The 27,255-nt window shown below is 40.9% G+C and overlaps 1 protein-coding gene and 1 long non-coding RNA gene across 7 annotated transcripts in view; one reads left to right on the top strand and one right to left on the bottom strand.

Moving 5' to 3' along the window:
- smoc1 (SPARC related modular calcium binding 1) overlaps positions 1 to 27,255 on the bottom strand; it is a 51,632-nt gene that overhangs the window by 19,163 nt on the left and 5,214 nt on the right. For 3 of the 6 annotated variants that reach the window (XM_073483299.1, XM_073483296.1, XM_073483298.1), the window contains exons 2-9: positions 12,629 to 12,794; positions 11,648 to 11,731; positions 8,794 to 8,906; positions 8,563 to 8,662; positions 6,097 to 6,147; positions 5,564 to 5,611; positions 3,268 to 3,357; positions 2,418 to 2,498 (exon numbers count right to left, since the gene is read on the bottom strand). In XM_073483299.1, the coding sequence (XP_073339400.1) occupies positions 2,418 to 2,498; positions 3,268 to 3,357; positions 5,564 to 5,611; positions 6,097 to 6,147; positions 8,563 to 8,662; positions 8,794 to 8,906; positions 11,648 to 11,731; positions 12,629 to 12,794 (733 nt within the window). The remainder of the gene's footprint in view (positions 1 to 2,417; positions 2,499 to 3,267; positions 3,358 to 5,563; positions 5,612 to 6,096; positions 6,148 to 8,562; positions 8,663 to 8,793; positions 8,907 to 11,647; positions 11,732 to 12,628; positions 12,795 to 27,255) is intronic. The other 3 variants (XM_073483300.1, XM_073483301.1, XM_073483302.1) reach the window with 3 other exon arrangements.
- The window catches only part of LOC141010374 (uncharacterized), a 43,688-nt gene continuing 22,749 nt past the window's right edge, over positions 6,317 to 27,255 (top strand). Inside the window, exons 1-2 of the long non-coding RNA XR_012180185.1 lie at positions 6,317 to 6,402; positions 8,536 to 8,678. This is a non-coding gene — a long non-coding RNA (uncharacterized lncRNA). The remainder of the gene's footprint in view (positions 6,403 to 8,535; positions 8,679 to 27,255) is intronic.

The following is a 27,255-nucleotide window of genomic DNA, read 5'->3' as shown; positions in this document are numbered from 1 at the left end:
GAGAGCTGCTTCTTGAGTGGAGAGAAGGATTGGAGAGGTTCTGATTCTGAGTGTAAATATTGAGGATTTGTTGCAACAGATCTTCTCTAGTTTGGAAAAGGTTTTAGCAAGAAAGAAAGCAAGCAAGCTATGTGTAATGATCTCAGTCTTAGATTTAGGATTTGGGCCTGAAGAGCTGGCATCTATAAAGCAACAAGCAGCGCCAACAGTAATACCACAGGGAAACACTAGGAGGAGGGAAGGTTGAAAAGTTTAAAACTATAAATGTTGGGCTGCAACTAACACTTATTTTTCTTGATTTCTTGATTTTTCGTATAGTCCAGATGCTCGTTATATTTGACAGACAGTCAAAAACCCAAAGATATTCAGTTGATGTGTGATGAAGAAAAGCAACAAATCTAGAAACTGGAACCAAAATGTTTTCAGTGCATCTTTTTTGTTGTTTCCAAAGAGGCGAGAGCGTTCGTGGCCGCTCCGAGGGCTTCGGGTTTTTCTTGATATTCACCGTATTTTTGTCTCCAGCACATCGAGTCAAGCACGCACATCCTTCTTGCTCTGATGTCCCGATGTCTAAAGGAGCTGTGTCGATCATACAGATAGGCGTTTTTTCTCTCAGTGCACTACGCTTCATCCCAGTGCTCCCAAGTGCACCGCCAGCGCTTTTCTGCCCGAAAAAAACACTATGCGGACATGGGCCCTTACATTGATTATCAAAGTAGTTGCCAATGAATTATCTATCAATATACTACTCTGTTCTAACTGAATATACTCGAGTACCAGAGGTCTGACTGTGAAGAAGAAGTGGGTCACGTGAAAAGTTTGTTGGATTTAACGTTATCAAATCCGTTGAGGTTGGGAAGGAAGAAGATGGGGAGGGAACGCAGGAAAGAAATGACAAAAAACAATCATTAGATTAGTGATATATTCAGTTGTGTTGGTAAATGCTGTAATAACAACAGATATCCTATAAAGTCAAGAAATAAAGTACAGTGTTTTTTTAAATGTAGTGAAGAAAAAGTTCAGTTTCACTTTACTAAGAGCTCAAGTACAAGAGCATCACAACTGTAGACTTCAGCACTTTACTTTATGGGATGTACTTGGTTAGTTCCCAGCACACACACTCACTCTGTACGCAATCACATACAGATGCAGTCGCTGACACACACACATCGCAGCATCATGTCTCAATCGTGATGACATCTCCCCCTCAGTCAGCCTTGTCGCTTGTGCTTTGAGGACACCGGATGCTGATTGGAAACAGGAAGCTGGTGTTTCCACAGAAGTTTCAAAGAGCTGTCACAGCGAATTTCTCATCTAACATACAATCCTTAACCACAGTTTCCCCCACCGCCATCGCCGTCATTCAAAATACTGAGGAAGTTATTACAATCAACTTTTTGTGTGCTCAGTTGTCTGGGAGGGAGCTAACTATGCATCCTAATATAACAAGCACACATTCATATACACTAATCTGTGTGTGTAAAGGCTGAGGCTTGCAACTATTATTCATCCATCGTAATTTATCTGATTGAAAATCTGTGTATTTAGTACAGTAGATATCAGTAATTGGGGACATCAAAACTCTCTATGAGACTAAAGCTGAATAATAACATAACGTGAAGACAGAAATGCACACTTCGCAGAATATTAAATAAAAGACAAGCACCACATATCAGCTAACCAACAATCCATCCAACCCTGCACACATACACACTGTACTCATGCACTCAACCCCCACCGCCACACTGACTCGGCGCAGAAGCGTGAAAGCCGTCCAGCTGCCCAGAGGCTAGTGAACATGTCGAGGCATAATTGAAAAGGAGACGGGGAAAGCTAAACAAATTACACCAGAGGAAAGAAACCAAGAAACATAACCCCGACAGTGCAGGGCTGTCTTTAAACTGGAAATGTTTTACATTTAAATTATTGGCTTTGAAACTGGTTTCACCAGAGAGACTTTCAAAGTGTTGGCTTTATTTATTTGAGCTACTTCTCTGGTATAGTATTCATCGTCGTCTGAAGATCAATATGTGGCTAATAACTGTATGCTGAAAACAGAAGATATTTGAGAAGGTGGATGTGCTGGCAAGAGAGGTGCGTTCATCAGTGGATCTGATCCCTGACCCACGACTGCCGATTCTCTAAGTGTTGTTTTTTTCCCTCCAATCCTACGTCTACGTGCGTGTCCGAAGAAATTTCATTTTCTTTATCAAAGATCCTGTATTGAGTTGTCTGGGAAGAGGGTTAACTCTGGACAGATTTGAGAAACCAAACTGAATTTCCATCTTTTTCTGTTATTTGTTGAAAACTTGGTGGATATTATTTGAAAACACTATTAAAGTGTTAATTTACTTCACATATCAAGGAAGAATAGATGCGTAAAGTTCTCAGAATGAGGACGGGTCTCTTTCTCTCACCTTGCTTCCTGGAACTGGAGCTGTTCTGCTTATTTTCTTTATAAACCAGCTGTTTTATCCACAGCGTTGGAGCGGTAATCTCTGCAATGACAGCAAGACAGAGTGATGATGAACTCCACAGTGTTTACACAGCTAAGCTTTATTTAACCTCGTCAGTCGGGTCCTGTCAACCAGTAGCTTCATATTTCCAACACTCGCACAGCCAAGCTTTGACCACGAAACCAAGAAGAGAAAATTTCATCCAAAGTCCTCGTATTTTCCAAAAATATCAAATTTGTCATTTGGTTTTTTTGACAGCTGGAGTTTTCCATTTGATGTAATGGTTCATTTTTAAACAATTACATCTTGAGTTTGAATATTAATAGTCTGACACGCTGCAGCTTCACTGAAGTGAAGAATAATCAAGAGCTTAAAGGTGCACAAAAGTAGTATCTAGTCACCCTCATGTTTCGTAGTCCACAAAACATTTCTGGAGCTTCACAGCAAAACAGTGTTGCAGCATTTTCCTGAACAACTCAAGTAGATGGGGACTAGTTTTAAAAAACAACTGAAAGAAGCCATGAAAATGGCATGATCCATGATGTAAATAACGTCTTTTCAAATCAATTTGGGATCTCAGGGTTTCTGTAGACTTGGAAAACAAGTCGACGTCTACTTCAGTTGTTTAGGAGAATGCTATTTAGCTGTGAAGCTCCAGAAATGTTTTGTGGACCACGAAACTTCAACTGACTTTCCATCGGCGTCTGGGCGAGAAGACTGAATTTTCATTTTTGGGTGAACTTATCCTTTAACTTAAGGTGGCTGGTGTGAATACATGCTACAGATGGAGAAGTAGTTGGAGGAGACTTACCATCACCCTCAGGGGGGACGTGAGTCTCCATAGTGGGTGTGGGCTTGGAGCCATCATCTGGGTTGAGGGTGAGAAAGAAACGGAAAGAGACTACCATTATTGAGGTTAATACAATCTACTCTCCAGAACTGTTGAATGGTTGGGATTTGCACATGGCCCGGCCAAGACAGATAGAAAAACAGACAGAGAGAGACAGATTGAATAATAGAAAAACACAGGACGACCACCCACATGTGGCTCTACATCTCTCACATAACACATCAACTAATCAACTCCTTACACACACTCTCACAACAAGCTGCACATTTATCACACTCATAATCACTTGCAACCACACACACATGCACATACTGTACATACACTCGCATAACGAGACCACCAGCCCCCCCCATCAGGACCCGCATGAGTGCGGTGCAGGTGTAGGATGTGTTGATAGGCACAAAAAAAGGCCCACCCACAACGAGCCCAAACACAGAGGTGAGCTGAGGGAGGGGAGGAGTGTGAACTTTGTCAAAATAGGGAAATTTGTCCCACTAAGGATGCCGATGTTTGGCAATTGCTCGTTCCGCCCAAAACGTTCCAGTGTACGATGAAATCTGGCAGTGATAGTGACAGTCTCCTGAGGATTATTCCAGCTCTGCCGTCACATCAAAAATTGTCGCTTGACTCATGAAACGAATATACAGATTTTGTCTTCATGGATGTTCATCGCATTCAAAAAATGATTAATGGCATCGGTTGCCTTGGTTGTATTTCATTGCTCCATCTGTACAGCAAAAATATGAGAAAGTTTTGGAATTAATGTCGCGATAGACCGATTATCTGCTTGATTGTTGGTTGCGATATTCAGGATTTTTCTGATTAACGGTATCTGTGATTTTGTGTACACGTGCACTCAACCCCCACCATACTGACTTGCTGCAGTCAGTTTTTTGTTTGGCATCTAGATCTTGTTTACAAGTAATTATGCAAATGTGTCACTACTGCAGATAGAAAATGATGAGCAAATTCTCACTGTCCTAAAGTCTTAACATAGCTTTATACTGTGTGTTGAAGAAAAAATAAATATTTCTAATGTTTAACAACATTGACTTCTGGTATCACACAAAATCTAAAAAATGTTTTAGTAAGATTCAGGAAAAATGCCCCAAACACCACATTTTTTTACATATATCTCAGACAGTGCTGTGAATTGAGCTACCTAGAATACTCACCCATGTGCAGTTTTGTAGCATCTGGGACACTCCTTAGGAAATAATTCAATTAAAGCACACCACAGAGAACTGGAGTCACTAAAGTACGTCCTTAAAATCAGACGGCTCGTCAGTAAACACTGATCTGAGGTCAAACTGACCTGATCTGGTCAAACTGGAAATAAAATACAATAGTTACTAGTTTGGTCTCAGACAAGTGCAAACCTGGTCAAACAACCTGCTGCAGATTTCGTTCTTGAAAGCTTTTTTACTGGTAATTCTGAACTTTCCCAATAAAACACAGTAATGATGCATGCTGAGCATGTTTAAATGCATTCTGTAACTTACAGTATATGTCAATTACTGTTTGATCCAGGTCTGGACTGTGAGCTAAAAACTGTGAGGGGAAAAAAACAATTAATGTAAGCATCGACAGCAAACCCTCACCTCGACTATCACCTGCACCCTCATCTTTCACCCTCTACCCCACAAGTCATCCACAATTGCCTCATGTCTCTTTCACATGCAAAAAAACTCCTATTTCATCACTTTAAACGATGAATATGGCTATTGTTAATACTCACTGCTGTCAAGCTAACATGTTAGTATTGGGAAACCTTTGTGAGCCTGGTGAAAGATTTTGATTATGTGCCATGAGTGCATGGGCTGCGTGCGCGCCGGTGGGCAGGTACATGGGCAGAAAAGCAGGCAGGCTGTCCAATCATTTTATTCGATCCGAATTAAATTACTGAATAGGCCACAGGTGCCACAGGCATCCGATTTTTCCTTTTCTTTTCCCGAGCATTTGTTTTAGTGATAGCTACAAATAAAACTAAGCATGCTTCTAAAATAACTCCCCAACCCCGGCTTTAAGATGCATTGGTTAACTCTAAAGAACATCTAAATCATCTGAAAGTTACAAGTGAAACATCAGTCATGTTCCTTTCTGCCCTGAACAAATATGGACTTTGCACAGATGAGATGGGAAAAAAATAAGGTCAAAAGACACTTTGAACGCGTGCTCTCTTTCTGTCTCTTCCACACAAATAGAAGCACTCACATACAGTACATGCTCACACAACCTCCAGCAGATCTCAACTCACCTTTTCTACCAGAGTTCGGTGGCCCAGGCGGTTTATCGGTTACTGACCCTGTAAAGAAAGAACAAAACATAACATGTACGAAGCAAAGACTAGACAGCAGCGACAAGTCCTCTGGGCTGTTTATTCATTTTAGAAACAAAAACAATCACTCAAAAATTAACCCCTGACTGCAAATAAATCATTTTGCAAAAGATTTTTCATAATGTTTTATTGTTCCAACATCACACAGGAACACAAACCAAAACCAAAACTCCCACAGATTACCAAACCCACTGACGTCTAGACTATAGTTAGACGTGGAGGCTTATCAAAGTTTGATGAGTACGGTCTGTTAGTACTTGATAGCAGGCACACATTGAAACATTAAGCTTGTTGCTTTATAAGTTTCCAAATATCATTCTCATTTGGTGCATGCAGGTAGGCGGTTTCATGCGTGGATGCATGGAGGGAAAAGAGCTAAATTAGACAGTGCAACCAATTACAAAAAAGGGGAGAAAATTTTGAGTTAAGGCAACTGGAAGGAAATTTACTACCTGACAATCCACTTGTCCCAGCATGAGTTCCCATAAATTCACGGAAGTTTCCTGCAAACGTACGTGAGATGATTGATTTGGGTCATAGTGTACAGGGGCGTCTGAGTATGAAAGTGAAGGTTATTTGTTGTCAGTCGAGAGCGGATGAGAGGGAGCGTAAGGGGGATGAGAGTTGGGCAATGTACGACTGTTGCAGCTGTAAACAGTTACAGGTTTATTGTGCCCAGATTCTGGTTCCAGTGTCGTACATACCTTTGCAAGAAACAATGAAGATATTGGATCTTATGCAGGACAGAAAGGACACAGGTAGAGACTGGATTTCATAAAGAGTTTGTTTAAAGCTGGGCAGCTGAGTATATTTTATTGAATGTTTTTATTTTTATACAACATTTGTCCCTAACTCTTGCTATTATTGCTCTAAGCTGTTACCAGAAGTCACGTCCATTTAGTATTTTCCGATGGCTGTCCATCATTTTGAAGGATGAGAAAACTGAGGGCCATCTACTGTTACGTTAATAAATTACGAGACTACTACTAGTAGTAAGACCGTGTCTCATTATCATAACATTAGTAGTAGTAATAGATTATGATTGAATATTTACAACCGTGCTCCTGTCAGGAAGTCTAACACAACCCCTGGCTGGCACTGAACCTTCATACACATGTACTTTTCCTGCAGACCATCGCACGCGTTATCGTCGAGTGAATCGCCAGGATTATTACAGGCAAATTGATTGTGTTAACTTACTGACCAGTTAGTGACAATGACCACAAGTAGTTACTCTGACACAAAGCTTCCAGCAGAGCACTTTGAAAGATTTTGTAAAATCTGTTTTCCCCAAATACCTAAACACACTGCACGGAGAGTCATCTTCAAGATGCACAGATGGTTTGCATCAAAAAAGCTTTCTTGTCTGGTGAACAAATACCAAATATCTGAACTTCCACTACGCATAAATATACATATGTAAACGGAAAAAGCAGTGCAGATATGTAACCATGCTCCATTTGTGAACAGCTTCTATTCATGAGACTGAAGCACAGCAGGTGCTGAGGGAAACCATACAGGTGATTAGTGGCACAAGTGGGAAACACAGAGAAGAGACAGGGCACAGATTGTTTGAGGCAGAGAGATAAAGAAGCTGAGACATGAACAGACTGAGTCAGAGCGGGAAGCCTCTGGCGGTCTGTTGAGCAGCTTCAGAGGGGCATGCGACCACTCTCACCACACTCTCCACACAAAATTTGCACCATATGCTCGAGTGGCTGTGCAATCCAATTCTGGCAAAGACCGCTGTGTATTATCTTCTGAGGGAAAATGATGGTGATTATCATAAAGTGTTCCCATCCAGGATGAGTGCGGAGAGCTCTGCTCTCTCTCTCTCTCCTCCGGGCCGCTCGGAGCAGTTGGAGGAGGGGGAGAGGGGGAGGCTCGAGAGGCCCCTGGATGTATGGCCATTAGCCTCCTCGTTGACCTTGCACCTGCTATACGCCACATGACATGTAATGCATGTGTGCTCTTAGTATGGCAAGATGAGGCCTCTTAAATGGTAATGGTTCATTCTTGGTCCTTCATTAGCAAAGTCAGGCTTTCTAAAAGTCATTCGTTTTAGCTCAGTTTAAAAAGGTGAGCCAGGTGAAGTTTTGTAGTCCACAAAACATTTCTGGAGCTTCACAGCAAAACTGTCTTCTCTTAAACGGCCGGAAAATATAGTATAAAATGGCTTCATACAGCTCATCCAATGCAGTCCAAGTCTCCAGAATTCGAGATCCCAAACTGAATGAAGTAGACATTTTGAAGCGCGATGAACCTCGCGCACCCGCTTCAGATGAGGTGCACGCTATCGCTTTTAGCTTAGCAGCTTTCAAAAGGATGTAAATATGGAGATTTGGATTACACTACAGTTTTTTTTTTTTTTTTTACTTTTTAAAGAGTTCCCATCTATTTCAGTTTAGAAGAATGCTGCAACACTGTTTTGCTCCCTTGTCCTTTAAGTTTTACTGCAAATACATAGTTGTATATTACTGTAACACATCCATTCTCAATCTCAATGTAAATCCTGTGAACAAAAACTATTTCTAGCTGTTTTTCACTCTTGAGAAATGTCCACTTCTCACACTGACTGAGAGTTAATTGGCCCAAACCTCAGTGACTTGGCTTCCAAACTCTCTTGGCTCATTTGAACCGCTGAAATTTCTAAATGCTTGTTATTTTATGCTGCTTCTGTCAGGAAGCCTTCAACCTTTCTAAACATTGTTAAACATTACATTAGAAGAGCTGCTCTCGCTGCTCAAATAACTCTGATCACTAATGCGCACAGCTCTGAGGCAGGACAGATGCAAGCTGTGCTGGCAGCACAGTCTTAACACATCAGCAACCTTATATGGGAGAAAAGTTTTAAGATTCTTTTTGAAAAGCTCTGGACATGTCATCCACAGGTCTTCAGGACGTTTTCCCACCAGTACCTGAACACACCGGGGTCCTGTTGTGCACAGAGGAGCCACTCACTGGCTTGCCGTCACTTGTTACACACCAGCAGTAGCCTGTCAGAGTATGACACTGGACCTGCAGAGGCAGAAAGGTACATCACGCTTAATAATGACAACAGCTTATATCATGAGTTTGTTACTGTATTAGACCGTAAATTCAGCAGAAGGTTCAGCATGACGTAAATCTGATGAGGAAGCGAGACGGACCTGAGCATACGTTCCATCCTCGTTGCATTCTGGGATAAACATGGACTCCTGTGGTCTCCGGGCTTGTTCCAAAGCCTGGGTCCTCTCAACACGGCACTTGGACTGACCCGCATCTGTAACAGATTGACAGGACGGCCTGCTAAAATACATCGCGTATACAAACCAACAGCACATGAGATGTGTGTTCTTTGTTAACAACACCTTGTTCACACCGGGAGCTGACCGGCACAGCCACAGATTGCTGCTATTGGCCACAGAGTGCCATCTGACGTTTAGGTGCCTCGCTCAAGGGCAACTTTTTGATAGATGTACCTGAATAGGAGTATTTATACACTTTCTGCTGATTCAAGTTTTGAATTTTGAGCCATTTTCCCAATCTTTAGGCTATTTTTCTTTACTGGTGACATGTGCTGATCAAAATCTATGTGACAGTCACAAATGTTCACGGATGAGGTCATGTTTTAAAGTCTAATTTGGGTTAAGTTTAGTCTTGTTCGCCAAACTCTACATCCCAGAAGCAGCGACGGGTGACCAAATGAAACGAACCATTACTTTGAGTTTAAACATTGTTGGAAACATTTGGGGTAATGTAGAGTAAGTACACAACTCAACAAAGGTGTAGTCGTTTTTACAGATTGTAATTCACAATTCTTCATATTACATCTTTAATTGTTGCAGCTCTACTGTCTTTAAAAACCTTTGACACTCCTGTGACATGAAGCCCAGACAAGTCAAAGACCTTACACTATACAAAAAATCCTAAGACAACACATTCCTCCACACTGACCATTACCAGAGCCAGAGGTAGACTATGAGCACCACATTGTTAGTGCTGAGTGCGTCATGTGCCCTACACTGATATTTTGAAATGTCAGTGGAAAGTGAGCTTATGTTCCTGCAGCTCTGATGAGCCAGACCTGCTGTCAGGGGACAGAGATGGAAGGAGCTGAAAGGTCGGAGAATGAAGTGCGCTCCACTGGTCGCCGGTTCAAAACACTATCTGCATGCAACTACTGTTTTTATTACACTCATAGCTCCTGTGGAGTCGAGCTCCGTGTTCGACTGTTCGTGTATACACACTGACACCAGGGAGCTGACCGGTGCGACCGCAGTCCTCCACTTTTGGCAAGAGTTCTCCCCGGATAAATAAAAGTTTAAAAAAATCAGTTCTGGACCTGAGCGGAGACAGACATGTTGTCTCCTCCAGAGTAAAAGACAGACGGAGCCAGAACAAGGTGATGATGTCACCAAGAGGGACAGACAGACATGGTTACATGAATTTATAAACTTTGAGTATATTTAGTCTTACCTTTGAGACAAAGCTCATTAAGTATTGCAATGCTTGTGTCCCATGGAGAACAAGCAAAAACAGTCCAATGTCCTGCTGCAGACCCCAGCAGCTCGTTTAAAAGAGTCTGATTTATGGAAATAACTTATGATCAGAGGCTTTTTAATAAAATCTTCTCTCATATAAACGTCTGTTACCTCCGACAGGGATGTTGTGTCTTCACCCGTTTTTTCAGCAGGATTACACTGAACGGATTTCTCACCTTCTTTAACATTTGACATTGCGAGAGGTGGTTTTTTTAATCCAATTTTCGATAAAATCATTTGAAATCTGCTTCTTTTGCTTTGACGCAGCGTGAAATCTGCAGAGAAACGTTAATGCATGAATAAACAGCCTGGCATGAGGAATAAAAGAGAAATAAGTGGGAGAATAAAAACAAGGACAAAATGTAAAAAAAAACAATGGGTAGATTAAATGGAGCACTGCAAGACTCAAGTGCAAGTAGAGTGTAAAGAAAAAAACCTCAACATTTGATTCTGATTTTCACTAATTAAATTTATAAGAGGGCTCTTTGTTAAGTCTTTGAAAGAGATTTAAAGGAAGATACTTAGTTACAACCCATCACTGAAAACACATGCTACAACCTGAATGAAATAATACATCCGTTTATCATTTTCATTTTTAGACATTTTGAGTAACGAGCCGGCTGTGTTGACTCTACCCGTATTGTTTATTCACAGCTAAATGGTGAATAAACATGTCTTCCTGTTGTATCAACCATCGTTATGTGTTTGTTGTCGTGTGTGGTTGCTTGTTGTACCTGTTCGCAATTTATACATCTCGTACTCGAACGTATCTGTTGTGTTTAATCTGAATCTCACGCACACCTCAATAAGCCTCTGCCAGGCTTCGCCATTGTAAACAAGGATCGGTTCATGAACTGCCTGCTTAAATAAAGCTGCAGTTTCATGACAACAAAAACAGGCTCGCCGCATCTGCACTGACTGTGTGAGCTTTGCCCCGGCTTTCCTTCCCTTGGCACACCACAGATATTATGAAACAAAACCGCGCATTACCATACAGAGGGAACACATTTCACTCCAAAAATGGATTTGGTTGGGACTGCTGTTTTCCTAATGGACAGTGGGGCTGAAAAAAAAAAGAGGGGGGGGGGGGGAAATGCCAAGATCCAACCTTGACTCTAGACCTATCAATCTCTGCTGTTGTTGAGTGGCTGGCATCCAGAGACGGAGGAAGTGTGTGATCCTGGTCTGTAAAAACTTACACGCCTACAGAGAGGCGGAAAATGAAAGACATCTTCTCATTCAGTTCCACATTTCCCAAACTGTCTGGAGTTCACTTTTGGTCCGGGCTGCAACATCTTAAACATCTGAGTCTCTGGGCTTTTTCTTTCTGAGTTTACAGTATATGATCTCCAAGGGAAGATAAGATTAGGTTACAATAAGGCATAAAATGTAATGCTAGTTTTTTGGCAATACTGAGCAATCACTGCCTGATTGTAGGACTGTGGATCGAGTTGGTGTTCGTAGGTTTCCTGGTCCTTACCTTTGAGCTCCAGGTCTCTCCCCTCAGATGAGGAAGTCGTTGCTGGAGCCACCGGCAACTGATCGATTTTAACCCAGTTCTTACCTGAAAGACAAAGTCACGCCATGTTGTTTGTATATTCAACAATACTGTTAATGCTTTTGTTGTATTGAGTATCAAAAAACACGAGTAAGATAGCATTTTAAAACAACAACAATTTTTCCGCAGGATACCACTGCTCATATGCAGCCTGAAAACCAAAAGTTAACAAACAGTTATTTTAACTGACTGACGTAGTTTAGTTACATCACCTACGTAACGTGACTTACGTTAGGTATTGTACAAACATACATTTGTAACCAAAGTTTCATAAGTCAGACAGTTATTTTAACTCCAAACCACAATGTTTACCTAAACCTAACCAAGTCGTTTTAGTGCCTAAACGCAAGCACGCTACGAAAGTCCAGTACATCTGTCATGTTGTTTTGCTAACGGTGATGTCTGTCATTTTAGGAGTCACTGGTTATCAACCTATTCAGCAGGAAGCAAGAATGTGATGATGTACTTACATTTTAAAGGTAATTGATTTACTGGAATAAACAAAAACAAAACATTCCTGTTCCAGCTAGTCTGTCCAATTGATTCTCCCTAAAATGTGTTAAATCACAATGATACTGTGATATATAATTGCAGAAAACCATATTGTTCGCCCCTACTTGGAACCATCGTTTCTGTAGACTAGGATATCTGTTATCTCGGAGTTATGTTATTGTCAAGCAGTTACACTTTTAAGCACAGAGGTTTTATCAAGCCCTTGTTGGTGCATTCACAGAGACTCCAGTGTAAAATACTTCCAATGCAAGCATCATACAAGAGTTGTGTGAAAAATCATAGTTTCTTGCATTGAAAACCAGCAGATTAACCTCAAATCTGAGTTTCCTTGAATGCACCCTCAGAGTTTTTTGTTTTTTTCTCACACTGTAACCAGAGTTCTGTTCTCACCTCGACACCGGCCGCGTGGTGCCAGTGTCAATGTTTTATCCTTGCAGCGCGCCCTCTGCAGCTCACAGCCGGTCTCATAGCTCCGCCCGTCCGAGCCGCACACCGGCCTCCCCTGCGTCCGTGAGCAGATGACACCACAGTGACTGTCTCTGTCTCCGATCAGCCACTGCAATGAGAAATACAGCAACATGTTGGCACAGAAATTTAACTGATTTCAGGTTTCATACAACATGACAGATCCATCTTAAGATCACTGATCTCACAGATTTGTTCTCATTCCTTAAAAATGGGTTTGTTCTTTCTGTTTGGCTCTTTTTCTTTTTCTTTATTTCTAGTTTCACTGTGTTTGAACAAAGGCTGCATTCAGCTGAATCTGAGATTATGCCAAAGTAACGTACAAACTGGACTCATGGGTCGTTTGCCCATTTTGCTGAAAACATTTTTCTGCTCCTTGAACACCGGTCGGCTGCTGCCTTTCTTTGTTTAGGCTACTGTAACGACGCTGTGAGCAGCGCTGCACTGAACCTAGAGGCTAATTTATCTAATGATCTTTGGCTGGAAACAGGTTGAACCTTGATTAAGTTACAAAGGAGCCAAACCACATTTAGAGCAATGGGATTCTTTCTCCCCCTCTCCCCAGATCTTTACTCATGATCTATTAGTCAGTTGATTTGACTCTACTGTTGGAAATGGTTCTTGGCTTTACAGCTGTCTCAAATATATTTAAGGTCTAAATGATTTCAGGGGAGCACGAACTTTGCCAAAAAGATGGAGTTAGTGAGAAGAGAGAGTAGGTGTGCACTGAGCTGCACCAGAATCCTTCGCCGAGCAGCGTGGCCGAGCCAAATCTTGTGAAAATGTTTCAAAACATGAGGAGCTCTTGATTGGTTTTATCTCGGAGTTGATTAATAAAGGTTGTGGCTGCTCAAGCACCTGTTTCATGAAATTCTCAAGGAGGAAACTTTCCCAGATGCATTTTTCACTCGAGGCCTCTCAAGAAATTACCAGAATGCTGGTTGGACTTCTGCATCTGACACGGGAGATCTTATTAAGAGCAGGTACGAAAGGCAAAAAGGTGGTGGAAAAAGAGACGCAGGCAGCAACGAAAAGGCACACTTTCCATCCTGCATTCCCCCGAATCCTATCAGACCATCTAAGGCAGTTTTTCAGAAGAAATGCATTTGTGAAGTACACAAGCACAATTTATCTCATTCTCCCTCTTCATCCCGATGCCCGACTAAAAAAAAAAAGCTTTATTTTGAGCAACATCAAAAATGTTGCTTGGAGACAGAGTTTCTCCGAACATATAAAGAGCAATCAGACAGACCTGAGCAAAGTGTAGATGGAAACGAAGCCAAACCGCTGATGTCATGAATGAGCTGGTGTACAACTGGATCTCATATACAAATGAATCAGCAGGAGTTTTCATCTAAAGTGCTCTAAACAGATTAACTGCACGGCAATGTCGTTCTTCCTTTGTTAAAGCAGTACTGTGCGTTCATCTGTACCTTTGCTTTGGCATTATGATTATTATTATAGTAAGTCAGACTGCTTCCAGAAACAGTCACAGTCATCTTGTCTAAACTCTCTGCCTCTCCATTCAATCTGCCCTTTAACGACTGCCAATAAAATCATACTTTATAAATCCACCAGTGACACTTTTTTCCTGGAGAATTTAACTTTCATACATCAGCGGACACTTAGACTAATCACTTATAATCAGCTCTTGACTGAAAGAGTTCAGCTTAATGTGAACACTAACTGAAAACCCCTCGACTTTACATTTGAAAACGACCGTTTTGAGAGCAGGTTAGTTTAATTCAAACAACACTAAGAGTCTACAACCATGCTAGTGGGTACGTTACATGAAAAGTTAAGGGACAGCCAAAGTTATTATAATTTATCTTGAAGGGGTCATTAATTTTATGGCTATTCAATCCAATTTCCGATGTGGGATCATGGGAGTTGTTGTCTTCTTTGGTAAAAACCACTGTTGCTGATGAAAATCTATCTGACATGACTCCAGAAATGCTCTCAGACAAGTACTATAATACGATCTCTTCACGTTACGTTTAGTCGCGCTCATCCATGTTATTTATTTTCATTCTCATGAAATGCAAGTAACCGCAAGTAGTGTTAGCTAACGGAAGGTTCGCCAACTTCCTTTTTGACGTATCATCTGGTGTTTCCCGTGTTTGCCTGGAACAATTAGAGAGACAGACTTCTCTGGGTTTGAACATTGTGCAAGCATCTGGGATAATGTTAACTCAGCAAAAACATATAACGAAGGTAATATATAGTCATTTTGTGATGTTTTAATGCTGAAATGTTCCATATACTGCCTTTCAGTCTGGACCAAAGTGTTGAAGCAACTCGTATCCCTTGAGCCACTCATCGAGACTCATCGAGCCACAGAGGGAGCATACTGCTACTACTTGAATTTAACATTCTTTGTCATATTCTGACTAATATCCCTTTGTCTCTGACACGCTGGAAATAACACAGCAGTTTGAACTTGTTATAGCACAAGCTACAAATCCAAAATGTGGTGAAGAAAATGAGACACAAGTCAGAAAATAATCTATTGACGGCCGTTTGTGGGTTTTTCACTTTACAGACACCAGAGAGTATCTGTCAGAGCTGACAGTCTTAAACATTAATTTCTAAATCCCAGCAATTTATTCAAAAGCCGAGTCCAAAATTCCAAAAAGTGAAACATTTTCCAACTGGTGAGCTAATATCATATGCGCCCAGTGCAAATTAACTTTCAGGACCCTGTTTTTATCATATTAGTGAGAATAACTGCCTTTTTCTGGCTTGTTTTATTCCCTTTAGTCAAACACACGGAGCCTTGTTGGGAAAAATGTAGAATAATTTTACTCCAGAGGCAGGATATTTTAAGTATGCCTAAAGAAATAAGATTCTTACAGCTAAAAATAACAACAGGTAGACTGCTTGGGAAGAAGAGAAATTATCATAGTTAACTATCATTGCTGTCACGGCTGTCAGCACAGGCAGATAATCTATTATCTGTAAAGAACAAGGGGAGAGATTACACTATTCCTGAAATAGACAAAAGATACTGGAGCTTCAGTATCTGCCAGATAAAATCAAGAGGCGAGCTAACAGGGCGGCAGGGTGGTCCAAAGTTTAAGAAAGTGTCCTGAAACTGCAGAGTCACGGGTTTAAGCTCCATATAAAACACTGTAGCTGTTAAAACATCAAACCCTGAGCACAGAGACTCTTTTGGCTGCCTTAACTCCTCCAGTGAAATGTTAATACTTCCATTAAATCGATACAAAAAACCCTTGTATAACAAGGTGAAAGAAAATTCAAACAAAAGGGGAATAAGACTTCAGGGGATGTAATGGGACACAAATCCAACTCTCTTCGCTGTAACAATGCGTCCAGAGCAAGCCAGATAATTGAATGTGATTTCAGCCTTGGCGCTGAAACATGGTAGAAAATCTCTTGTCAGACAGCTCAGAGTAAATCATGATGCATCTCTTTATGAGAAATTGCAGACAGGGAGGAAAACACAGCACATCATTTCATTTTTAACTTGTGTGTCCTCCTCTTGGCTTCAGTGAAGAACTGGAATAATTCAGTAGTCCTTATAAAGTCTTACAATGTATTAAATTAAATTTTATAAATATTAGATTTGAATTTGTGAGGTCTTAATTGACTGAAACTTTTTTATTTAATTGCATTTATCCATCTTTCACTTTCTTTTTGCTGAAACAAGTCAAGCTCTTCTGCAAGTCCACATTTCTGATGTTGCAAATATTTTAATCTACCACTGAACCCAGTAGTCGTTTTTACGACTGGGTTCTTTAAACCCAAAGTTTTCATATCGGCCAACATCAACAACATATACGCTGATACAGATAAAACTTTGTTAGGCCAATATCAGCCGATAATATCAGCCAACTGACACATCAGTCGGGCTCTAACCATTAGTTAATGGGTAACTCCTAATGCAATGTTATATAGTAGCTAATAATTAGCTAATGATTAGTTAATGACTGAGGAACTAATGGACAGGCACTCATGAAGTTACTGATTCAGTCCTCAGTGATCATCCTCAGTATGATGCACCATTTTATTGAAGGGACACAAAAAGGGTAAGTAATCGTAAGATAATGATGAAGTAATGAGGGACTACTTAGTAACTACTCAGTATTATGTATCACCACTTGGGGTGCAGACAGTCACTAATGTTTGAGTAATTATGATGAGTCGTTACTGACACGAAGAAAGTCAGTATGATCGATCAATTCAGATATTCATGAACTAATCATTACCTAATCATTAATTAGTACAGGGTCCATTAGTCTGTTTCCTAGTAAGTAATCATTATCTAATATATAGTCCTCAATTAGAAATCATTATTTCTACATACTATTTTTTAACGATTCATCAGTTATTGAGTTGTTCTTGATCCATTTCCAATCATTAGTAAAACTGATTAGGAGTTACTCATTAACTAATGCTGAATTAAAAGTTAGTCCCTCATTTGTTCCCCTAGTATCTACTCAAAATTGTGTGGCCTTTTTACCAAAAATGATCTTGAAAAGGTCTTTAAAACATAGATTCGAGTGTCTAATGCCTGTAGACAACGTGATCTGTTGGTTTTCCCCCCAAAAAAGAAGCATATGACTCTTTATTTCCTATATACAGGTAGTTTAGAGAACCACTATTTGAATTTTCTGTTGATCTATGACAAAAAAGGAAGCTTGTTACATGTTTCTTCCATACCAGAGGCGCTTATAAAGAGTGGACTAGTCTAAGCCAAAGTACTGTGGACAGAAAGCAGTTTGTCTTTGTGATGACATGTTAAATCCTCAAGTCAGTATCCAAGCCCAGCTATTGTGAAGAAGTGATTCAGGTCTATCCAGCCACTCCTTCAGGTTAAGAGCCACAGAGTCTGGCCTCTGCCCACAGACTGACCCGTCCTCCCCATCCCTGACTCACAACCTTAATGGATGCAGCTCCTCTACCTCCACTGTCATAATAAAACATTAAATCACAGATTCTGAGACGACATTGTCCGGTAAATGGAAATAAACACTCCGACCAGATCTCCCACACGTAGTCATTACTTAGTCATACTGTCCCATCCACAGACTCGTCTCCCGTAAAGGTGAAACCAGAGACTCCGGCAGACGAGAAGAACTTTCTCAATTTATGGCTGGGGAGTTGTTTTATTTGAGTTGAAAATTAAAAACCTTAATGGTACTCTTAAAGGTCCAGTGTGTAAGATTTAGAGACAGAAAATGGGATACAATATTCATTCATTGAAACGTAGCCCAAAACGGAAAAAACAAAACACCGGCTCTAGCAACAGCCTTTCCTGTTTTTAGCAGCCACCTTAGGAGAGGATGAGACGAGGGGTGATTAGTTGGTTTGGTGGAGCATTTGCACGTGTGGAGGTGAAAAGAAAAGCTAACGGCTAGCAGATGTAGGTCTGTGCTGTTGGTGACCAGGTCAGGGTTGGGGTAACTTACTCAGAGGTTGTTAATGTTGTTTCTTGTAGCAGCGAGAACTTTGAAAACGCTAACACGCAGGTGGGAATTGAAAGGCTTATACCCACAGTCTACATCCAGTAACCCGTTTCCATTCCAGTTCCTGATGAAATCCTTATGACGAGCCTTGTTAATGTGCTGTTTGTCATTTAAAATGAATAAGATTACATAAGTTGCTAAATCCTAAGTTGCTCGTATGCAACCAAAGACCTGTTTGTGATTTACACAAGTGAGGCATCCACATTAATGGAGAAAGGCAAGTCAAACCTCCTGGAGAGAATATCAAATAGCAGACAGTATACTAAACCCTATCTAATCTAATCTGCTGACTCAGACTCTCTGCGCTGTATCCCAGCCACCTCTCAGCTCTGATCGAGTCCCACAGCAGTTTCTCTGGGATTGCAGCTCTACATGAGGTCCGCGCTACAATAAATGCGCACGTGGTTCACATTTGACTACTGCCAAAGTAAAATTGCGTATGACACTGAGCCTGGATCACATGGTTTCTGAGTAACAACTCATTTTACTAGCGGGGACCACCAGATGAGGTTTGTCGTTTAGCACCAGACATAGTAGTTTGTACACAATCAGCAAGGCATTCGACAAGTCTTTTACACTTCTGTGTGGTTTCCAGCTCACCAAATGCTGTCTGAACTGTCCCGATGTGGTAAACCCCACCCATCTGGCGAGTTAAAGAGGTTAAAACAAACGATAAGTTATTTTCAGTTACTGTCTGACCCAGGTCTGTTTGACAGCAATCAGCTGCTCCCGTTATTAGCCAGGATGACGGGACCTGGCATTATCTCCTGAGGGAAAACAGCCCCTCCTGTTAGGCCAATAATGGCTGGGGTTGAGACCCGCCCGACGTCCCATAATCAAAACCAAACAAATACATCTAAATTAAACAGACTAACTTCTAACAGGAGCTATTGCTGGATCTGCTGCAGAACACGCGCTGCTCAAAAAAACATTAATTACCTAAACCTGTGGGGAGAAACTCACTCATACTCTCATCCTGCAGATCATTATGCAAAGTTTTACATCAAAGACTTCCAAAGACGAAAGCGCCAAATAACACGATGGAGTACTGAATGTACCCCCAAGGGAACAATCTCACTTTAACAACCACTTAGAGGAACTTTCTTCAATTTCTAAATGAGAGAATGAGATATATTTTTAATCTTTAATGGATGGGGAGAAAGCTTAGATATAAACCCCCTAACATTGTGAGGACATTATATCCTCTTCCGCCTGATGGCCCGCCAAACGGATGAAGTCACAGATGAGCTGAAGGTAAAACACCAGGGGAGTTACACGATGTTTTGGTACTGATATCTTGACCGGGAAACAATGAGATCTCACATTTAACAAGCCAAATTCCCCCTACACGCACAAATACACACAATCTCACAAAAACATGTCAGCCAGAAGCACACAGAGCCGCCCTGAGCTCTTTCTCTCTCTCCACCACTCATAAAATAAGTGAAATGCAACCCCCATTGTGCAACCATTACAGCATTAGCAGAATGGTGTTTTTTTACCGTCACTGGCAGAGAATCTGTTCCAGCCCGAGCCTCGGCAGTGGAGCAAGAAGAAAGAATATGATTAGAAAATAATCATTTTTTATATACATGCTCGCTTAAAGGTCTGACGGGGGGAAAAAGCATGCGATGTGAAACAGAACAGAGGTAATAAATAAACAAATCTGTGGATTACGTCTCCTACAGTAAATGCAATTAAGTTAAACTTTCCAACTGGCTTCATGTGCGTAGGGTAGAGCTCATTTCTTTGGACAAACATGTAACACGCTATAAAATGCTGATCCCATTTTTACCTTTATTACACTTATCAGCTCTTGATTTAGTTGTGAACAAGCTGAGCTAAAATGTGCTGATTTACATCTCAGATAAACCAGCGCTGTAGTGACAGGCATAATACTACTACTGCTTTGCAAAATAAGATGACAGATGAGAATGAGACACTCTTCCTGTTAGGGTTGTGCTGGTTGTTGTACGGCCATGTTTCTACACTGGCTTTAGAGAGGGCCTCTTGAGTTTTTCATGTTTTAAGCTGCCACCAGGGGGAGGGTGAGGCGAGGGGTATTCAGTTGGTTGCAATGGGCAACCACACTGCCAGATCACACTAAATCCTGCACAATGGATGTAGTATCTGTTTTTGTATCTATTTTGCATCATGCATCCAGCCGTCCATTAGTTTTGATTAACATCTGTTTGGTCTGAAAATCTACAGTTATTGGCAATGCCCGGAGGATGAATCCTGCTGAGTTCCCTGGTGAACTCAGATTCTTGAAACTTGCTCGAATTGTGTGATTCATCACAGCAACATCAACCCTGAGGAGTCATCGTGTCATCATCTTTATCAGTCATTATGATGTAATGTAGTGCAGACCTCAATCTGCCTAGAAAATGTATTAGCAACACATTTAGGCTATTATCAAGAGTCTACTAATAGATATTTATTGTATAAAAACTATTGGAAACCAGTCGACGGCTGGAACAGTAGAAAATGAAATTAATGTTTCTAAAGCGCAACAGCATTGTTTCCCAGTTAGTATGATGCATTACACAACTAGAACAAGGTTCATGAGTTTATGCAGCGATTGTCATGCAAATGGAAATATCTGGGTGCTTGGTATAAGATTGAAAACGCTTTAGCCTGCATCTGAAAATGTCATGAAAACAAATATGGCAATTCTATGACTATGAACCTGCTGGTTTAGTCTTTTGATTTGGCAATTAAAGATGTTAGAAAGTATAGTTGTGGTAGCAGTTACAGCTTGTCATAAGTTCCAGTAACAATTAGTCGTGGTGTGTTTGTTTTAATCATGTGGAAGGCAGTATAAAAAGTCAGCTGAGTCTTTGGACTGTTAATGCAATGCTGTTTATGAGCTGCAAACGTTGTTACAAGCTACATGTTGTACTTGAGGCTGATGTTGCATTTGGAAATCACCGGCTGTCACTGTTTAAACTCAGAATTATAGTAAAACAGTCCACACCCATTTAAGTTATTTTATACTCTTGGTTAGTTTTAAAATCAGGCTGCCAGAGCCCGAGTTTTCGTTTCCAAGTAACTGACAGAAGCGTCCAATTACTTAATAATACATGGAAATCTGTGGTGTGTACATTTAAAAAGACATTTCAGTGTGATTTGACACATTTTTCCAGATCAGGTTTAATCTGTGCTTTACTGTAATAATTGGAGATGATGTTTTTCTTCTGTGTTTTCAGTCCGGTCACAGAGGGTGATATGGATGTTATGTTGCTGTAAACCTGTCTCGAGGAGTTAACTATGATGTTTGCAGCAATGGAGAAATACTTTCAGAGTGTTGATATAAATGTTTGTTATCACCAGCTGACAGCCCGTTAAACTCTGACGTATTGATTGACACCTCGTTTGAAAAGTAGGAGCTTCATAGACGGGAGATCCACTCCTTGATCCATCCCCTCCGTGAATATACAATCGAAATGGGTTTTAAAACTCTAAGTTTACGTCGTTAAATTATATATTCACAGATTTGAAATCTCATTGGCTACATGATACGCATCGTCCGGAGGCTGGTGTGTAAGTGGCTCAAGAGAGAAGGGATGGAACAAGGAGTGGGTTTCCTATCTATGAAATCACTCGTTGGCTGTTGCAGGCCACAGGACGGGCATAGAAGCTCCGAAACTGTTCAAATGAGGCGTCAATCAACAGGTCAGAGTCTGACCAGCCGTCCACTGGTAATAACACATTACAGTTTGTATTTGCATTGTTCTGCCTCCAGCTCTTACAGAGCTGCTGACTCTAACCTTTTAAAAGAGCCCAAACTCATGCCTGTACTCCAAATGGTTCAACAACAGCTTAAAATGTACGTAACGTGTTATAAAGATCCTGTTCTTTCATCAAGATTTTGGACTAAATGTAGTTTTTCATAAGTTGGAGGGGCCCACATCAATGATAACGACCTCCACTTTGCTCAAACAAGAGTCGACTGAAGCTCTTACCCTGACTTGATATCACAGGGGATGATTAAATCAGATCCCGTGTAGTGGAAAAAATGTCTGTTCTATTTAACTAACGGGAACATGCACCTTGACATGAATGACATCACTGCTGCTAAGGAAAAGGCCTTTGCATGCACAGATGGAGAATCATTGCAAGACGGGCTTCATCAGTGTGTGTGTGTGTGTGTGTGTGTGTGTCTGAGAGAGAGAGCTGTAGTGATGTGTGCCAGCTCCATGCTAACGTGTGATGGGCTCATTATCCCCTTTGGGCACAACAACAACAACGAACAATGCAACAACACCAACGCATACATAAATACATATATGTAAGCCATCATGCCTCCTTGTGTCATTAATCGCTGGGTGTTTTTGGCGTTCCCTCGCTAGCCAACAAGTGGATTAGTCAAATGGAGGAAAAGGGGAATAAAAGTGAGCCAACCACACAGGGGACAAGCAAATTAAAGTTGTCCACCAAAGTCGGGGCTAATTGTGTACTGTTGTATGCTTTTAACGGGCCGAGGTAATCACTTTTGTCCGATAATAAGCATTTAGCTTTCAGGAAATCTATAAAGCGAATGCCATCCCTCATGCTGTTTTAATTAACACACTCCACTTAACCGTGTTATAAAAAAAGTGGAGAAAATAAAAAGGAATGCAGCCTTCTTCTCCTCCCCCCTTATTCCTTTTAAATTTCTAATTGGGTTTTGTCTTTAAAAAGAAACCTGTAATTTAACATTTTCAAAGTAACCCTTTAAAATCCTTAAAACACAGCTCTGATATGTGAACTCGCTAAAGAGAGCTGGACAACTTTCACACAGGAGGTGCAAAGTGTGTGTGCCGCTCACAGCAGGAGGGTGGGATTGGGCTTAAAACATTCAAGTTTAGTCAGCTACTCCATTACTTCTTTTAATTTGACTTCTTTATTTAATTACTATCATGTTTCCACGGATAAGGTTTCAGATAAGTAGTTTTAAAGCTGACTTGGAGAGAAAACACAGTAGTGCTCAATCCCTAACATTAGAAGTAATAACCTTTGGTTTTCATTCATCTCTGTCACTGGGCTGAATCTACAGAGACATGAACTAGACAACAAACAAAAAAGGTTTTTGTCTGTCTGTTAAGTAATCCCAGGGTTCATAAGTTATTCTAGAGGCAATTTTGTTATATTTGTAGAAAGTGTCTTTACATCCCGACAGCAATCAATAAATCAAGTCAAAGATGTTGAATTGTTTAAATCAGCCCATAAGGAGATCGGACAAGCTGTCTATCTAACCTGCCTGCACGCTTCGCACTCATTGTGCATGACTGGAGTCTTCCACATGACTACATGGATGCATTGCTAAAGCTATTAGCGAGCTAGTCAAACACAAATGGAAAAGAAAGTGTGGCTAAAATTTCCCACATTTGCTAATATGCAAGCTTGACAGCAGTGAGCACTAACAATATCCATGTTCGATGTTTTTTCTTACGTGCTAGACATGAGGAAGTAGGATAAGGTTAGCGATGACAACAACGATGCTCACAGCCTGTCGTTCAGCCGCTAACTGAGTAGCACAAAGCCCACACAGCAGGAAGGAGTAACTGTCGGGCCTTTTCTTAGTTTGCACCATTCTTTTAAAACCTGAATTAATAGATTTTCAGCCACTTGGGGGCAGCACAAACAAGCTGTACACACAACATTGACATTTCGTAAAAAGTCTTGGGGTGATAGGGCAGATGTGGCATCAAAAAGTTGCTTATTTACACATAATTTAGTCGTGTTTCTGCCTCATTGCAAATGCAAGTCCAAAATGTACCCTCTCTTAGTTCTGCTTTTAGACGCAACCAAGGAAATATCTGGCTCTTTAGCTGCTTAATGTTCAATTATATTCACCAGCTATATGCTAACTGTGTGTGTCTGCTGGGCAGGTGGCATTAACCTGCCAAGAGAGCAGTGAGAATGACCAAAACAATGAGCTGAGAGACACTAAAACACTGCATAAAGCTGAGGAGAATTGCAGGGTATGGATGTAATTCTCTGTGGCTTTATTACAACATTACTCTTGATTCATTGTTTATAAAAATTGTTGATTTTTATCAGCTGTAATGTATCGTTATGGTTATAAACTCCAGTAGATTTAATATATCTGACAGTGTCGCTGAAAAACAATTTCACACAATGCTTAAATCAGATTTCCTCTTTACATGATGGTCAGGAGATCAAATAAAAGATTAGTGGAAAGGAAGACTTCCTAACGTTTCTTTTGAAGTGGTGTAAAGGCATCAGAATGAAAGTGTGAGTAAGGGGGAGTGGGAGGTGTTCTTCCTTTATCGGAAACGGCTCTAAATCTGATTAACAACATTCCTTGTTTGTCACTAATGCTACATCCTGGCTACAGAACAGTCAGCTGTCTCTGCTGTTCCCAGGAAGTGTGGAAGTGTGTGTCTGCAAGTGTGTGTGTGCATGTCCATCACACATTACAATAGATTGCATACTCTAGCTGAGACCACACACTCGCTCATATCAAAGGAAACGATTAAATATGTGGCACAGCGGAGGCTAATCTGCTGAGCTGGTTTGATGGGGAAGAGGAAGTGTTTCTGCCGTCCCGATGATCTGAAGGATTACAGAGAGCCGTAACTCTTTCAACAAGGCAGAATTCCTCTCAAACAAGAGCCGGTGCATGCCGCTAACACATAAAGCAAGTTCCCATAGTGGACCGGACAATTACGCAAATGCAAAAAGCTCCCCATAAACCACAACTATCAGGAGGATCTGCGGAGAAAAAAGAGGCAGCGATGATCCGTGCGTGGAGCTCCCTGGCCTGAAATCACAGAGCTGGACCTTGACTGCATTTCATTACACTGATTAGAAAGCCCCGAAATTGAGCATGAAATGCGTTTGCTGATTACGCAGCTATCGGAGGGAATCGACATATGTAAGCAATTTGATTGGTCGCTGGTGGAGTCACCGTTACAGCCATCTGTCAGTGTCCTGTGGAATATAAGTGGAGCCTAGGTGTCTAGTACAGTCATGTCAGGCTTTGGCTTATGAACCTGAAGTTTTCAGTAAAAGACATTTCTTGACATTTAATGGAATCCATTGGTTGTTTTTGGACTTTAAAGCTGTCATTTAATTTCTTAGCTTGCCCTGTTTCCTTCAACGTGTCTCATTTATTGTAATTCAGTTAGATTCCTCACATTTTCCAGAACAACTCTCACAGAATAGATGCGATTTTATGTCTTTCATATGATTTCTCCCTTGTATGATTGTGAGACGCTGGGGTCAACATGTGAGACTAAGAGTGTTAAGCCACACTATAGCGGCTCTGTCAGGCAAGCCAAACATTTTCACGAACACAACGGGTGTCTGCTCTAAATTTAGAGGTATTCCATGAAGCAGTTGTCAAAACATTTTACTCTGAACCACAAATGTCAACCTCATGTCGATGCTAGAGAAGAATTTAAGGGATCACCAGGGAACTCAGCAGGATTCATCCTCCGGGCATTGCCAATAATTGTAATGAAATTTGTCTTACACTTGATCTTAAAAGTGTAATTTGTCAGAAATGGCGAGAATTCAAAGGTCGCTCCAAAACTACAGGCGGCTCACTATAACCCTAACTGTCGTGACTAGCTTCTGTTAGCCGTGGAGCTAAGTGGCCCTATTAGCTGACTGGAGTTTACCAAGGATGTTATATTAAGTCTGGACACAGCCTTCATTCCCATGAAGGCTGCTCAGTGGCGTCCCCCATTCTCCGTCTGAGAGAGAACGTTGACCGTTAGACAGGAAGAAAAACTGACTGGAAGTGGACTTTAAGTTTCCCTACATGAGAAATATCAGTATCTAATGGACACACTGACATTTACCGAACACAGTACTGATACCCAGAGGATAAGTTATCTTTCCTGTAGTACCGGCAAAGATTTTTGCCGGTACTACATTTCATACATTTGCATGAAATGTCTTCTAGTACCACCTTTAAGCTGTATTTTTTTATACCGTTACACCACATGCATATACACATATACATAATGTATAATGCAACAGGATGGTGGTGGAGCACATCAATGATCCCCGCAGGAAGGATCCGTCTGAGCTGTTTCCATCATCTATTCATTGTTCTAAGAACAACAAAATCATGCATATGTGTGTCGTATGAGTCTTCAAACTCGCACCACCAAACAACAAAACAACCCAAAACCGCAAACCTTCGTCACCAATAACTGTTTTAAGGGATTTTCCCCTACGTGCTTAATCAGAAACGGCTGCTGAACACAAAGTCAGGACAAAGGTTTGTATTTCATGACTTCTCTTCATAGAAGACAGTGATGCCAAACTATGACCTTATCACTTAGCCAAGAATGTTTTTTCCCCCATAAAGACTAAATTGAGAATTGCATCTGCGTGATTACGGTCATCAACTTGTCTTCTATGCATCCCAGTGATTTGACGGTCAGGGGAAAGCTTTCTCACTCCGTCTCCTATTGTATCTCTCTTTCTCTTCATTTCACAATATTGTCTACAAAATACCATGTAAAAGGTGACAGCTATCCAAGGAAAACACATCATTTCACTTAATTGCACACACAAACAGTCCCGACTCAAACACAATGTAGAGTTTTATATCAACCAGTTGGTTTATTTATTTTTTCTATTTCTTCAATCCATCCCTGATTTCCATAAAAGTTGTTATAGTTCTTTAATTGAGAATCTACGTTATGAAGTACATATTATTCCATGTGCATGCACGCTACTTCAGTAACTCTGCTTTCTTTTTGCCAAAATACTGTGCTTCTCTTGGAAAGGCTTTGATTACAGAGAAGTCCAGATGCTCTCGTCATGATAAAATCTGAGAACATCTTTCTAAATTTGCTTTGAACATATTTTCCCTCATACAGTGATTTTCAACAATGCTTTCTTATTAATTCAAGATGGTTTGTTTGTTTGTTTGTTTGTTGCCGGCTTTCCTTCTCTGTGTGTTACCCTGAATGTCCTCACTTTTAGCCCTTACTATATCAAAATTGTTTTAGAGCGCTCTCATTTGAACAGCTGTCCGGTCACTGACAAACACATTCCCCGCACATTGCAGGAATGGTTCGGATTCCTTAAAAGTCC

This window comes from Pagrus major, chromosome 16 (assembly GCF_040436345.1).
Source record: "Pagrus major chromosome 16, Pma_NU_1.0".
Classification (NCBI taxonomy): domain Eukaryota; kingdom Metazoa; phylum Chordata; class Actinopteri; order Spariformes; family Sparidae; genus Pagrus; species Pagrus major.
This window is presented reverse-complemented; position numbering and strand designations above follow the sequence as displayed.